Below are 16,522 nucleotides of genomic sequence, written 5' to 3' on the forward strand. Positions count from 1 at the left end.
CAACAAAAGTGCGTAGAGTCAAGGCTATGATCTTCCCAGTTGCAATGTATGGCTGTGAAAGTTGGACCATAAGAAAGGCTGAGCGCCAAAGAATTGAGGCCTTTGAACTCTGGTGCTGGAGAAGACTCCTGCGAGTCCCTTGGACTGCAAGGTGATCAAACCGGTCAGTCCTAGAGGAGATCAACCCTGACTGCTCTTTAGAAGGCCAGATCCTGAAGCTAAAACTCAAATACTTTGGCCACCTGATGAGAAGGAAGGACTCACTGGAGAAGAGCCTAATGCTGGGAAAGATTGAGGGTAATAGAAGAAGGGGACGACAGAGAATGAGGTGGCTGGATGGAGTCACTGAAGCAGTAGGCATGAGCTTAAATGGACTCCAGAAGATGGTAGAGGACAGGAAGGCCTGGAGGAACGTCATTCAACGGGTCGCGATGGGTCGGACACGACTTCGCAACTAACAACAACAAGAGATCTGGATTCAAGGCTGATCTCTGCTGCAGATTCCTTAAAATTGTAGTCTTTGTAGTAGACTGTAAATTGTAGTCTTCCTATCTTAGTTTAAAAAAAAATGCCAACACTGGCCTGACTAAATGGAACCAAGACTACAAAATCCCTTGCAAATGAGTAGAAATATTGCATGAGTGTTAACCAACACCCTTTCTCGCTTGCTTTCTAGCGTCATCCTTATAGATGAGGCTCATGAGCGCACGCTTCACACCGACATTCTCTTTGGCTTGATTAAGGACATTGCTCGCTTCCGGCCTGAGCTGAAGGTGCTGATTGCTAGTGCCACCCTGGACACCGAGCGCTTTTCCACCTTCTTTGACGATGCTCCCATCTTCCGCATCCCAGGGCGCCGTTTTCCTGTTGACATTTATTACACTAAGGTTAGCAAGCACCAAGTGCTTTGTCTTTGCGTGTGTGTGAAGGGCTGAGGAAACAGAGAGATAAAGTGATCAACCTCAGTGGCTGTGGCTTTGAGGAGAGCATGTAAGATTTCCAGAATACAAGTTCCTATGTCCAAATTTGAATTTATACAATCACACGTTGAAGCTGTAGTAGATTGTACCATTTTTCGTTTGGTTTTATAGCTATTGTGTGTTGCAGCATCACAGGCTTTATTCTCATAGCTGAATTTCATTCTATCCAACTTTCCTAACTCGGGTTATCTTGTGTTCAGTCATTAGTTCCTATAGCTAGTCCTTGACCTATGATCACAATTGGGACTAAATTTTTTCAGATAGTCTTGCCCTTAACAAATCTTTCTAGTTTCACAAAATTAGAGCAAAAGGAGAAAATAACCTGTAGAAGCATATCTAATTCAGAGCGGAAAAACTGAGCGAGGACCAAGGACAAGCAATAGTAGAAACCCTTAAGGGAGGTGAGGTTGTGTTTATTTAACTCAAGAAATGTTACAGATAATCCTCAGTCATCCTGACACTCTACTGTCCTTGCCATCCTCACTTGATCTTCGCCGTCTTCCTCCTCTCACTGCTGCGAGGTCTGTCTGGCCTGGCCCTTCGCAAGGCAGCTGCTGGTTGCGCCAGACCTTCTTCCCAAAGCCACGTCCGGCTTTGTCTGAATCCTACGCGCCCTTGTCCAAACTGCACGCGGCCTTCTTGTAAGGTTTTTGGAAACCTTGAAAGCCTCGCTTGAAGGTCACACGTGATTTGGAGAATGGTGCATGCCGCCTTGGGAAGATGGCCTGATGCAGCCAACAGCTGCCTCATGAAGGGCCAGATCAGGCATGCCTCATCAGCAGTGGGAGGAAGAAGATGGCGAAGGTCAGCTGGGGATGGCAGGTTGAGGCGGTGGTGTGCGGGGCGCCAGAAGGACAGAGATGAAGAGGGAGATAGGGGAAGTTCAACTGCCTCTGGGCAACGCACTAAGCACTCAGATGTTGATCAAATGCAGTTATAGCTACTCACATGCTGTAGCTTTGGGGACTAAGTGTAGCTATCATTTGTTCAGCACTGCCACAATTTTGAATGGTTGCTAATGGTCGTTAACTGAGGATTACCTGTACTTCGATTGTCCTCCCTCTGCCTCTTCCCTCTAGGCCCCAGAGGCTGATTATCTGGAAGCCTGTGTGGTGTCGGTGCTGCAGATTCACGTTACCCAGCCCCGAGGGGACATCCTTGTGTTTCTTACTGGCCAGGTAACTCTCCTAATTCCCTCTGCCATTATTTCTCGATATTTTATTATAATAAGTAGAGCTTAACTTCTGCTTCTATTGGCAGGAAGAAATTGAAGCCTGCTGTGAGATGTTACAGGATCGTTGCCGGCGCTTGGGCTCCAAAATTGCAGAACTTGTGGTCCTCCCAATTTATGCTAATCTGCCCTCCGACATGCAGGCCAAGATCTTTGAACCAACCCCACCAGGGGCCCGGAAGGTAAAATCCGATTGTACAAAGCAGGACAGGGAAGGTCTGGATGTTTGAGGCCAAACTGTGCAGCATGGCTGGCTGAGGAATTCTGGAAGTTGAAGTCCACAAGGCTTAAAAGTTGCCAAGTTTGGAGACCCTTGATTTAGAGATTTGCATTTGAGATGTTTGGAAATTGTAGGTTCTTGAAAGAAGATGAATATTAGGGGCGTGCACAAAAGAGAAGAGGTTTTGTTTTGAGAATGAGATAAAACAGCCAGGTTGGCAATATAAGAGAACACATTCTGAATTCCTCAAGTGTTGTAAGTTTTATTTGTGGAACATTTCAAATATTTCACTGTAGAGACAATAGGAATGCAAAGCAAGTGTCTTCTTATGATGGTGTGATAATGCTTGCTGACTGCTGACTACCTAATTCTCTACCTACAGTGGAAAAATAGGATGATTTTTTTTTAAAAAATTGAAGTGGAATCGTTAAAGCCTGCTGTTATCTGTCTCCCTTCACCAACTATCACCGATGTTCAGTAAAGAGCAATACTGTACATAGCATTCAGTCGGAAACCACAAACAACAACAGTAAAAAGAAATCACATCTCTAGCTCTTGTCTCTTCGTATTGTCCAAGAATATGTCCATTTCTGTATTTGCAGCCTGCCAGGAATACTTGGCAAAGAAACATACTGTTTTTGCAATTGACACGTAGAAAATTCAGCATCAACAGAGCATGTACAACAAAGAAATCAAAGCAAACTGAATATGTATTTTACAACCTGCAGTCTGAAAGCTCAACGGTATTATGAACAATGCTTATGAAATGTACACATTGCATAATGCATTTTCGTTTGCCTATTGGCTGCCAGTCAACAAAAGAAAGCCCAATATATGCACAACTCTTGCACAAAATATATCGCATAACCTCTAACCTCCCTAGAGGAAAGAAGTTTTTGAAAAAAAGCCCTACGGGCAGAAAAATTGTAGTAGTTCTGACATTTGACATTAGCCTTTTCAAAATCGCCTTTGAATATAGGTGCAACATCTTGTATGACTCAGATAGGTGAGTGATCACCTTCCAACAGCTGCAACATTTGGTTCAATGTGTACTTAATCAGAGGTTGCTTTCTCCTAACTCTTCTTCCTTCATCTTGTCTGAAGTCAGTAATAACAGGAATGTAATTGGCCTAACGCACTTTACTGACTGTCCTGGATTTAAAGAAGGAGAAAAAAAATCAGGATGTCAGTCACAACATGAAAGAAAAGGAACCAAGACAATCAGATTTGTCACCTTTGTAGTAAATATGTTAGAAGCTGCTTTACCGAGACCGATGCCATTTCTCCATATAGTATTGTTTATTTGTCTTAGCAAATTCTTGGGCAGAGATCTTTCAGAGGCTTCTTCCACAGAATGTTCTTAATGGAAGAAATCAGGATTACAGCTGGACCTTCTTCATTAGTTGAATGTTGTATTCTACATATTATTTATTTGTTTGAATAGTCAATTCGGATGTTGCCAAATCTATTAGAGTCATGGCGACTTAAAAAAAAGGTGTAAAAACAAATTGAAAACATCCACGGTTAAAAAATGTGCAATATAGAAATAAGTTACAAAACGATATATTACAGCAAATACATTAGCTAAGAGAATCACATTCCAGCTAGCACATGGGTCCTCCCCAAAGGCCCTACTGAACAGTAGGGTGTTTGCTACCTTTCAAGAGACCATCATCAAGCTCCTAGAACAGCATTTCTCAACCTTGGCAGCTTGAAGATGTGTGGACTTCAGTTCCCAGAATTCCCCAGCCTTCAAGCTGCCAGGGTTAAAACATCTTTCCAAGGAGTAGATGCCATGATAAAAAAAATATTAACTTCTCCTCTGAGGACCCTTCATCTCATGGAATTATAGGGTACTATAATCAGGCGCGCCAGACCTGTGGAACTGCTTGCCGGTTGAGCTCTGGATGGCCCCCGACCTCTGCTCCTTCCGGCGGGATCGAAAAACTTATTTATTTGAGCAATCCGGCCTGGTCTGATGGGTTTGGGGTTGGGTTTTTAATATGGTTTTAACTATTGTATAGATCGGGCATAAATTATTTAATTGTTTTTTAACTTTTGTACTTTGCTTTTTAATATTTATTGCCCTGTACACCGCCCTGAGTCCTTCGGGAGAAGGGCGGTATAAAAATTTAATAAATATAAATATAATATAAATATACTATAACTTAAAAACATTTATAGTGAGGTTTAGGTTATGAGAAGTACCAGCCTTACCCAATCAGTTATGAGTATCTCTTTTCTCCTCAGGTTGTTGTGGCCACAAACATAGCAGAGACATCACTGACCATCGATGGCATAATTTATGTGATTGACCCTGGGTTTTGCAAACAGAAGAGTTACAACGCTCGCACGGGCATGGAGTCACTTATTGTTACCCCCTGTTCTCGGGTATCTGGTATTAGTACTTAAACTTCCCCTTTCCCTTCCCCGTCCAATCTGTCTCATTTGCTGAGCTTGAATGTCTTCAAAGTTATCGGAAGCTCTCATTTAATCTGGTTCCCATATTCACGTTGGTGTTAATTTTTTGCAGGAAGTAATTTGTTAAGAATGTAGTTAATCTGGAAACCGTTAAAAAAAATCCCAGGACAATGAAAAATTATCAGGGATTTATGATCTGTGATTCTGTAAAGCTATGAAGATGTACAGAAATCACTTTTATAATATAACACATCCACGTAATGGTATTCAACAACCCACCAATGGTGAAGCTCTAACCCTGCAGGTGTCTTAAGGAAAATGGTTAGAAAGCACACATAATATATAGACCAGGGGTCTTCAGACTTGGCCCTTTTATGACTTGTGGACTTCAACTCCCAGAATTCCTCAGCCAGCATACGCTGGCTAAGGAATTCTGGGAGTTGAAGTCCACAAGTCATAAAAGGGCCACGTTTGAAGACCCCTGACACAGACCAAAGCAAGGGCTAGTTGGGCAAGGATTCTTAAGGGAATATGGTGTCAAATGAATTCTCTTGTTGACTCCTATGATAAAGGAACCATTTCTAATTGCAGTCTCTGAATGTTGAGGAAAATTGGGATTTTCTGAAATCTAGGTTTTTGAAATACACTTTATTCATTGTGGACATTATAATATTACTAAGAACTTTTAGAAATTTGTAGTGGTGGTGGTGTGCTTGTGTAGCTTTTAACAGGCTTACAGTTTATGCCAATCCCAAAATTTTGAGTAGCTTACATTGTGCCATATGTAAAGGTTAAAATAACAAACAATAATCAAGTCAGAATATCTGTGACGAAATCTAGATGAATCAGTTATCATTATCTTAATTTGGCTAGAATTGGAAACAACTAGCACGCATGTGCAGGGGAACCTTTACCTTTAAAGATAAATTGTGGGAGAATGATATTTATTGCCCTGTTTCTGGAGAAAGATTGACATACAGTGCATTCAGAAAGTATTCAGACCCCCTTCACTTTTGTCACTTTTGTTATGCTGCAGCCTCATTCTACAGTTGTTGAAAATCATTTTTTCTCATTAATCTACACTGTAATGATAAAATGAAAATAGAATTTTAGAAATGTCTGAAATTTATTAAAAAGAAAAAAACTGAAATATCACGTTGGCATAAGTATTCAGACCCTTCACTCAGTACTTTATTGAAGCATCTTTGGCAGCAATTACACCCTCAAGTCTTTTTTTGGGTATGATGAGACAAGTTTTGCAGACCTCTTAAGCTCCATCAGGTTGGATGGTAACAGTCGGTAGCCAGCCATTTTGAGGTCCCTCTAGAGGTGTTTAATGGGGTAAGTCAGGGCTCTGGCTGGGCCAGTTGTCCCTAGGCCACTCCTTTGTTGTCTTGGCTGTGTGCTTAGGATGGTTGTCATGTTGGAAAGTGAACCTTTGGCCCAGTCTGGTGTCCTGAGCGCTGAGGAACAGGTTTTCATTGAGGATATCCCCATAGCTTGCTCCATTCAGCTTTCCCTCAACCATGACCATCCTCTGCTGCTGAAAAACTCCACCACAGTATGATGCTGCCACCACATTTCACTGTTGGGATGATGTTGGACAGGTGATGAGCAGCGTCTGGTTTTCTTCAGACGTAATGTGTAGAATTGAGGCCAAACAGTTCAATCTTGGTTTAATCAGACCAGAGAATCTTGTTCCTCACAGAATGAAACAGGTTTTTTGTTTTTTGTTTTTGCAAATTCCAAATGGGCTTTCATGTGTTTTGCACTGTGCCATAAAGCCCAGATTGGTGGAAGGCTGTAGTGATGGTTGTCCTTCTGGAACTCTGTCCCATCTCCTCACAGGATCTCTGGAACTCAGTCAGAGTGACCATCGGGTTCTTGGACACCTCTCTTACTAAAGGCCTTCTCCCCCGATGGCTGTTTGACTGGGTGACCAGCTCTTGGAAGAGTCCTGGTTGTGCCAAACTTCTTCCATTTGAGAATTGTGGAGGCCACTGTGCTCTTAGGAACCTTCAGTGCAGCAGAAATTTTATTGCAGCCTTTCCCAGATCTGTGTCTTGTAATAATCCTGTTCCTCTGACCTAATGGTTTTTACTCTGCTACAGTATGCATAGTCAGCTTTGAGGCCTTCTATAGAGAGGTGTGTGCCTTTCAAATCAGGTCCAATCAATTTAATTTACCACAGGTAGATTCCAACCAAGCTGTAGAAACATGTCAGCAGCGATCAAGAGAAACCGGAGGCGTCTGAGCTAAATTTCAAGTCTTGTTGCAAAGTGGGTCTGAAAACTTGTCCCAATGTGACATTTCAGTTTTTTATTTTTAATAAATTTACAGACATGTCTAAAATTTGGTTTTCATTTTATCATTATGGGACACTGAGTAGAGATTAATGAGAGGGGGAAAAAAGAATTCCGATAACTGTATAATCAGGCTGCAGCATAACCGAATTGACAAAAGTGAAAGGGGTCTGAATATTTTCTGAATACAAATATATAAATATAAAACCTCACACTGTATGTATATGGGGAGAGAGAGAAAGAAAGAAAGAAAGAAAGAAGAAAGAAAGAAAGAAAGAAAAAGAAAAAGAAAGAAAGAAAGAAAGAAAGAAAGAAAGAAAGAAAGAAAGAAAGAAAGAAAGAAAGAAAGAAAGAAAGAAAGAAAGAAAGAAGAGAAATTTAAGATTGTCTTAGTTGCAGAACTACTACTTATTTTTCTTCTACATTCACCTCTGGAATCTGATGAAGTAACCATCCCAGTCTCATGGATCCTCAGTAAAAACACACACTTCTTATTCTCCATCAGGCTTCTGCCAACCAGAGGGCAGGCCGGGCAGGCCGTGTGGCTGCAGGAAAGTGCTTCCGTCTCTACACAGCCTGGGCGTACAAAAATGAGATGGAGGAAACCACGGTGCCAGAGATTCAGAGAACCAACCTTGGGAATGTAGTGCTTCTTCTCAAAAGCTTAGGTGTGTATTTTGGCAATCTTGGGTAGCAAAATATAGGAGTTGCATGCTCCCTCCTAGAATTATGTTACAGAGATTTCCCACAATGGGAACTGGATCATTTTTAAGGGTTAAATTTCAGTAGATGCATCTTATGATGGAAGATGGAAATATCTAGACTCAAGATCGTGTAGGGACTAGTAACTTGTATATGCAACACTTAGCCGGGTTGTATTTCCTCTCTTTCTTCAGGTATCAATGACTTGATTCACTTTGACTTCATGGATCCACCACCCCACGAGACTCTAGTATTGGCATTAGAGCAGCTGTATGCCTTGGGGGCCCTCAACCATCTTGGTGAACTCACCAAGGTATGATTTCTTATTCAGGGCTATTTTGTCAGGGCAGGATGCTTATTTTGAAAATAGAGTGATTGTCTATCAGCGGGCGTGAAGGTAGAAGTTAGTAAGAGACTAAACCTTCAAATTTGTATTCACATTCAACTAACATATACTTTCTAGTTACCCCTTAGTTAAGGTTCCATGGATGCTAATTATTTTCATTATTTTTCTTCAAGGATAGCATAAAAGAGGACTTGTCATTATCACATCAACAGTAACAGGAAAGATTTCTGTTCAACTTGATTTGAGCACTAAAGTGTTATATTTTAAGAAGGTGGATGTGTATTAAGATTACTTTTCTGCTACAAAATAAACAAAGACATCTAAATAAATAAATGGTTTTGTACAGCAGAGGTCTCCAACCTTTCTGGGCTCGAGGACCGGAGGGAAGGAGAACAGCTTCAAGATTGGTGTGTGTGCGCACATGGGGCCACGCGCACTGACGCAGCACTAGCAGTCCCGTTCATGCATGCACTGGCCCCATGCATGTGCGCAAATGGCTGCGCACCCCCACAGTGGCTAGCGGCCCACTTGTGCATGTGCAAATGGGCCACGCAAACCACCCAGGCTAGCGGCGCATGCGCAAATGGACTATGGGGCAACCACCCTGCACTAAGATTCCCATTCGCGCCTGCACGCCTGCGCAGATGGCCGCAGGCACTAGCGTGAGTGGGGGGAAATGCACACCCACGTGTGAGCACACCAGCTGGCTGTTTCCACTGACCGAGAGCCCACGGCCTGCAACCAGGCCGTGGACCATAGGTTGGGGACCCCTGGTGTACAGTGTATTATGAGGATAAAAAACTGAAGATATACAAAGCTTTAAGGAATTTGGAAGGAGGTTCCTGATTGCAGAGAGAAGAAACAGAAATGCAATGAAGAATGGTAGATATTAGAATGTGTTGTACCGGCTTGTCCCTTTCTATTCTTAAAAACAGGGAAGCCTGCTGGGATGGCTAGTGATAAGAACTGGTGTCACAGATGTCTTTAAGCACAGATCTTCAAAATATTTGGCTATATACTTTGATCAGAAATAGTGTTTTGACTTGTGGAAGGGGGAGAAATATATTAGATTTGTGGGAGTTTTTGTCCTTTAATTGAATTCATTAACTCTGCATTTTGTATTTAGTTGGGCCGGAAGATGGCAGAATTGCCTGTTGATCCCATGCTCTCAAAGATGATTCTAGCTTCTGAACAGTGAGTGCTTCTCTGCTTTTTCTGTTTTTTGTTTTTTTTTAATATGTTGATAGTGGATTTGGACTTGCTCACATTTTTTCAGGAATCACAAATGCAACATACTGTATCCATTTCCTGTTTCTTAGTTCAATCTCTAATTGCCTATTACATTCTTCCCAGAACATTCCAACATATTTGAACAACAGTTTTTATGTACTTACGAAAATCCTATAGCTCTGGAGTATTTTTAGAATATAAGTAATAAATTGTTAAGCATAAAAACATTCCTGATTAAGTGTGGATAGAATTGAAATAAATTATTATCATTAAAAATGCTTCCAATTCTTCAGTAAAATTTTAAATATTTTATACTTTTTAAGAGTATCCACACATTTGATATTAACTGTAAATTGATGTATTTTTAATGTTTCATTTGTTTAGAACGTCTGATTTAAACTATGATTTTAAATCATATATTTCTTTAGCTTTTCATCAGTTGATTTCAGTTTGTCTATTCTCCTCTTCTTCTGAAGTTTTCTGATTGCTTTTATTGCTGTTGTTCAATCTGACTTTGTTTCTACCACAGTAACACCCAACATCACTCTCTTTCTTTACTGGAAATTCCCCAGATACAAGTGCTCAGAGCAAATCCTGACCATTGCTGCTATGCTTTCAGTCAACAATGCCATTTTTTACCGTCCTAAGGACAAAGTAGTTCATGCTGACAATGCCCGCATGAATTTCTTCCTGCCTGGTGGAGACCATCTGGTTCTTCTCAATGTATATACTCAGGTGAGGAAGAAATGTCACTGCTAGCTTGGCATCCCGCGGATTTTTAGAATTGCAATTCTTAGAATTCCCAGTAGGGAAGAATATTTCATATTCTGAATAGTAGAGATGAGATTAGTGAACAGAAGAGAGGAATAATAACAACAACAACAACAATAAATAATAAAGAAAGAAAACTGAAGGCTTAATACTGGCTGCTCAAGAACAAGCACTACAAACTAATGCCATGAAAGTGAAGATACAAAAATCTACTGACAATCCAAATTGCCGACTTAGGCAACAACAAAGCTGAAACTGTTTCACATTTAATATGTGAGTGCAGCAAAATCGCGCAAACTGATTACAAAGCTAGACATGACCGAGTTGCTAAACTAATCCACTGGGCATTGTGTAAAAAAATACGACTTGCCTGTGTCCGAAAAGCCGTGGGAACATAGGGTGGAAAAAGTTGTCGAGAATGAGAGGGTGAAGATTTTGTGGGACTTCCGAAGACAGACATATCGCCATTTGGAACACAACACGCCAGATATCACAGTTGTAGAGAACCGAAGCGTACAGCTGATTGATATCGCTGTACCAGGAGATGCCAGAGTGAAAGAAAAAGAACTGGAAAAAATTACGAAATACCGCAACCTAGCCATTGAAACTGCGTGATTATGGATGAAACGCGTAACAGTGATACCCATTGTCATCGGGGCACTGGGAACTATCTCCAAAAACTTTACAGAACACATCAAGAAATTGCAACTTTCTGCAATAACTCCGGCAAAGCTACAAAAAAACTGCTACTTGGAACATCTTACATTTTAAGGAGATACCTGGTTGATACCTAGGATGCTGGCAGCAGCCCATGTCAACCATTAGTGCCAGTCAATTTGAGTGTTCAGTTGACTGAGTTTCATGTTTTATGAATAAAAATTTTATAATAATAATAATCAACAACAACGTTGGAAAGGACCTTGGAGGTCATCTAGTCCAACCCCCTGCTCAGGTAGGTAGGTAGGTATACCATTTCAGACAAATGGCTGTCCAGTCTCTTCTTAAAAACTTCCAGTGTTGGAGCATTCACAGCTTCTGGAGGCAGGTTGTTCCACTGGTTAACTGTTCCAACTGTCAGGAAGTTTCTCCTTAGTTCTAGGTTGCTTCTCTCCTTGATTAGTTTCCATCCTTTGCTTCTTGTCCTGCCTTCAGGGCTTTGGAGAATAGCTTGACTCCCTCTTCTATAAAAGTTTCATTAGATGACTTTTTAAATCCCTACCAGCCTTGCACTTATTGTAGAGTTGTATATCAAAGGTCCCCTTTACAACAATCTAATTAAGGGATTATCAGGGAGAAAACCATTCCCACCATCAAAACTGGCAGGGTAAGCTATTGTATAAACAAGGAGAAAATCCCACTCCATTCTAGAACTGATGATGTTACGTCGTTGGGAAATATATTCTCTTCTATTGAATGCTTTTTATTGCAGAACATTGGTAATTAACAATGTTAATGCTTTTTATTGCAGAACAATGGTAATTAATGATTGCTTCTTCTGTGTGTGTTTTACAGTAGTTCTAGGATATTAATGCGGGATTTTCCAAAGCTCGTATGGCATTAGGTTTTACTCTCAGAGGTACAAAATTAAAAAGAATGTTTTCTGGGATTGAGAACAATAGCTGGTATAGATCGGTTATTAATAGTAGAGAAAGTATGAGACCCACTGAAGTGGTTCGTGTTAGGTGTTAGGCCTAGGCCAGGGGTAGGCAACCTCGGCTCTTTTATGACTCATGGACTTCAACTCCCAGAATTCCTGAGCCAGGCTGGCTCAGGAATTCTCGGAGTTGAAGTCCATGAGTCATAAAAGAGCCAAGGTTGCCTACCCCTGGCCTAGGGCATGAGGGAGGTGAGAGACCCAAAGCAGGGCCTGCACTAGGCCTCCCTCACCTGAGGCACCTCATGCTCTACTTAACGGCCTGTGCATTCATTTAACGACCGGATTGGGAGAACAGGGGTGGGGATTGTTAACTGACACGCTTCACTTAAGGTCTGTCATGACTTCTGACTGTAACGGGCAGGCTCCATTACGATTGTAGGTTGAAGACTGCTTGTACTCAATACTGTGTAGTCCAGTCACTGAGAGGATGGCATTCCTCACTTAAAAGTCCTAGCAAGACTCTGATTTCTATTAACTCCTCCCCTTCTCCCTTAGTGGGTGGAAAGCGGTTACTCCATGCAATGGTGCTATGAGAATTTCATCCAGTTTCGTTCTATGAGGCGGGCTCGAGATGTGCGAGAACAGCTGGAAGGGTTGATGGAACGCATTGAGGTGGATATTACTTCCAGCGAAGGGGACTACGTTCCTATCCGCAAGGTAGAAGCCCCCTGTCCCTGTTATTGTCTTCTGCTCTGGATTTCCATGAGGGGCCAAAGTTTCTTGAGACGTTGGCATATCTAATTTAGAAACCTTCATACAGATAATCACATTTTTTTTAAAAAAATAACAGCCAGTGATTTCTATATTTGCAGAAGCTACTTTCTGAATGTTTATTTATCGATCGTATTTTTTTAAACTGCTTTTCACCCCTTATTTAATCTACAGGCTATAAAAATAGCTTATTTTGTGTTATTTAAATTGCCATACAGCGAGTTACATCCAGATTTAGAGTAGAGCCTTTGAAACTGAAAGTTGGTAGTGACTAATTTGAGCTCAGTTGGTTTCCACACATTGCTTCATAGCTTGAAGTCTGAATCCACCTTAAATGCATTAATTGTGGCTTATTGAACAAATCATACTAAACTGGTCGTTTATAAGCCCTATTGGATGGATTTGCACAAAATACTAAGCAAAAATGAAAACCATCTATGATTTCCGTCTGTAATTTCAGCCACCAATACCGTTTCCTTCATTGGCTCAATTTTGGCCCTTCCTGCTCTGTTTCTCTAGGCCATAACAGCTGGCTTCTTTTATCACACGGCGCGGCTAACCCGCAGCGGTTACAAAACAGTCAAGCATCAGCAAACAGTGTATATCCATCCCAACAGCTCCTTGTTTGAAGAGCAGCCCCGCTGGCTCATTTATCACGAGCTGGTCTTCACCACTAAGGAATTCATGAGACAGGTGAGTTAAAACACCTGCATCCACTTCTGAATCTTCTGACGAAAAAAAACTTCACCTCAGAGATAGTGCTCAGAGGAAAACCGATGTGTGAATATAGCAGGTGCTTTAGGTCAATTAATGGGACGCGGTGGCTCAGTGGGTTAGTACGCTGAGCTTGTCGATCAGAAGGTTGGCAGTTAGGCGGGTCGAATCCCGAGTGCCGCGTAACAGAGTGTGAGCACCTGTTACTCGTCCCAGCTTCTGCCAACCTAGCAGTTCGAAAGCACGTAAAAATGCAAGTAGAAAAATAGGGACCACTCCGGTGGGAAGGTAACAGCGTTCCGTGTGCCTTTGGCGTCTAGTCATGCTGGCCACATGACCACAGAGACGTCCTTAGACAAGCGCTGGCTCTTCGGCTTTGAAACGGAGATGAGCACCGGCCCCTAGAGTTGGAAACGACTAGTACGCATGTGCGGGGAAACCTTTACCTTTTTTAGGTCAATTAAAAATGTTGCCTTTAAGCATTAGAAAATATCAATTTTTGACAATTGAAATAGAGGAGAAGCTGAATCCTTGGCTTGTGAATTTGCAAGCATTTTATTGTAGGCTTCCTACTGAAGTGTCAAACGAGAGATTTGCATAATATGAAATTAATTTGCGCTCTGCCTTTCCAGTGGTTTTAGCTCCCTGTTCTATTCTGGTCTAACTCGAGTATTTTATATACACTTCACATTGTCATTGCTGCAAAAGTAAAGACAGAGGTGACTTCTCATTAGTGGATTAAATGATTAAAAGAGATGGAAGAGAGATTTAATAATTGGGTATTAGTGGGACTTTTGTGGAACAGCAGTTCTGGATTTCCTTTACAGCCAGTTCAGTTACCCTTATTCTCACATCTGATGCATCACACTTGCTCGCCCTTTCACCTAGCCAATATGCAGGTCAAACTGGCTACGGAACCAGCTTTGCCCCACTACATCAGCCCATCCTGTCCATTCAAACAGGGAAGGTATGCTAAAACCCTATCAATCAAAGAATGTAGACTAGCAGGAGCTGGGAAGAGGGCTTTTTCTGCCGCTGCCCCTGCATTGTGGAACATCGTGCCCTCAGAGCTGAGGAAGGCCCCCCAATTTTTGACCTTTCTCAAGGGGTCAAAATTCGGCTCTGCGGCCTTGTATGGGGGGGTGGGGAGGGCACAAAGATTCACATAACCATGGGACTGGCTGGCCTCATGAGAAACACACACACCCTTGCGGTATTTACTACCTCCCCATCTTGGAATTTTTCACCTTTGGAAACTTTTATAATGTTGCATTTATAATTATACAATTTTTAATCCCAAATTATTTTGTTTTTAATGTTTAATTTTATTGAATTGCACACCGCCCAGAGCCCCTTTTCAAGGGAGATGGGCAGTGAAGAATATGAAATAGCTATCATCCATCCGCCTGCCTGCCTATATCACATATCATATTAATTATCTATCTATCTATCTATCTATCTATCTATCTATCTATCTATCTATCTATCTATCTATCTATCTATCTATCTATCTATCATCGGCCAAAAACAAAATGGGTCAGGTCTGTCACATCCACCTCCCTGAAGCTTTGCACTGGCTCGCCACAGGGCTGTGTGCTCAGTCCCTACCTGTATTCACTGTACACTTATGATTGTGTATTGTCTGACCCATCCACTGCGATCATTAAGTTTGCAGATGATACCACCATATTGGGTCTTATTATAGGTGGAGACAAAACAGCATACAGGGGGGAGGTCCAAAAACTATCCTCATGGTGCACCTGAACATCGGCAAGACAAAGGAGATGGTGTTAGACTTCCAGAAGAGGGGAACCCGCTCTACTTTACATCGAGGGGGGCTGTGTTGGAGAGAGTTTCCTCCTTTAAATTCCTGGGAGTCTACCTCAGCAAAGATCTTACCTGGGAAAATCAACACAACCCAGGTGGCCAGAAAGGCCCAACAGAGACTCCACTTCCTTAGGGTCTTGCGAAAGAACTAAGTGGAACAACGACTGATGACCTCCTTTTAGCGGTCCACTATAGAAAGCGTCCTCTCACATTGCATTATGGTGTGGTATGCTGGCTTGACAGCCGCAGATAGAAAGACACTGCAGAGGGTGGTGAGCACAGCACAAAACATCGTGGGCTGCCCCCTGATACCACTAGACGACATCGCTAGGGCTCGCTGCCTTGGAAGAGTGAGGAAAATCCTCAGGGACGACTCACACCCTGGTCAGCACCTCTTCACTCTTCTACCATCGGGTAGGAGATACGGGAGTATAGCCAGCTGCACCAAGAGGCTGAAGAACAGTTTCTACCCATGGGCTGTCAGACTCCTGAATGGAAAATAACTCCATGTCAACATAGTATGATAGACTTGCGGGGCCGGCACGTTGTGCAATAAGCTCACATGGCGCAATAGGATTGTGTGTATTTGTTAATAGGATTCACTGGGTTAGGGATTTTTTTTCCTTTTGTCTTCACTGAGTTGTGTTGGGGGGATGCACGAAGGGTGGCTCAGACAATCTCATTATACACGTACTTTGACAATAAAGGTTGATTTGATTTGATCTATCTATAAATATCATCTGTGTCTGTCTGTCTGTCTATCTGTCTGTCTATCTATCTATCTATCTATCTATCTATCTATCTATCTATCTATCTATCTATCTATCTATCTATCATCTAAATATCTATCTAAATATCTAAATATCTATCTAAATATGTATCTGTGTATCCAGAGGCAGTGCTGAAATCAGAAGGAACCTAGCTGGAGCTGCTTTTGTGTTTTCTGCAGGTGATTGAAATTGACAGTACGTGGCTGCTGGAAGTGGCCCCTCACTACTACAAATCCAAGGAACTAGAAGACGCCTCAGCCAAAAAACTGCCCAAGAAAATGGGGAAGACACGGGAAGAGCTGGGATAAAAGAAGAACTTGCCTTCAGTTCTGACTTTTCCAGTGCTCAGCACCACCTTTGGACACTTTTTTTTGTAGAGCTGTATAGTTTTGCTGTCAACTCAGAGGCATAAAATAAATACTTTTTTAAAAAAAAATAAGCTCCCCTGTATTATTGCATTTTCTTTCTAGGCAAGTTTAATCTTTGTTTCAAGAAATCAATTTCTTCTTTAAAAATATGCTGTGGAATGCATACAGACAGAATTCAGTGTTCAAATCATTTTCAACATTTTAAGGCAATATTATAGCATCGTTGTCTTTGTATGCGGCACTCATGGGATTTTTCTCTCATTTTTTTGTA

The 16,522-nt window shown here is 41.7% G+C and overlaps 1 protein-coding gene across 6 annotated transcripts in view; it reads left to right on the forward strand.

The window, feature by feature from the left end:
* The window catches only part of DHX16 (DEAH-box helicase 16), a 33,784-nt gene extending 17,462 nt beyond the window's left edge, over window positions 1-16,322 (forward strand). For 2 of the 6 annotated variants that reach the window (XM_081320062.1, XM_081320063.1), the window contains exons 10-20: window positions 677-887; window positions 2,060-2,158; window positions 2,241-2,393; window positions 4,682-4,822; window positions 7,661-7,823; window positions 8,052-8,170; window positions 9,330-9,397; window positions 10,006-10,168; window positions 12,357-12,518; window positions 13,092-13,265; window positions 16,063-16,322. In XM_081320062.1, coding sequence (XP_081176188.1) covers window positions 677-887; window positions 2,060-2,158; window positions 2,241-2,393; window positions 4,682-4,822; window positions 7,661-7,823; window positions 8,052-8,170; window positions 9,330-9,397; window positions 10,006-10,168; window positions 12,357-12,518; window positions 13,092-13,265; window positions 16,063-16,191 — 1,582 coding nt within the window. In that variant the 3' untranslated portion in view covers window positions 16,192-16,322. Of the gene's footprint in view, window positions 1-676; window positions 888-2,059; window positions 2,159-2,240; window positions 2,394-4,681; window positions 4,823-7,660; window positions 7,824-8,051; window positions 8,171-9,329; window positions 9,398-10,005; window positions 10,169-12,356; window positions 12,519-13,091; window positions 13,266-16,062 lie in introns of those variants that run through there. The other 4 variants (XM_081320064.1, XR_014025433.1, XR_014025434.1 and 1 more) reach the window with 4 other exon arrangements.
* The last annotated feature ends 200 nt before the right edge of the window (window positions 16,323-16,522 follow it).

This window comes from Vipera berus (genome assembly GCF_964194415.1).
Source record: "Vipera berus genome assembly, chromosome: 2".
Lineage (NCBI taxonomy): Eukaryota > Metazoa > Chordata > Lepidosauria > Squamata > Viperidae > Vipera > Vipera berus.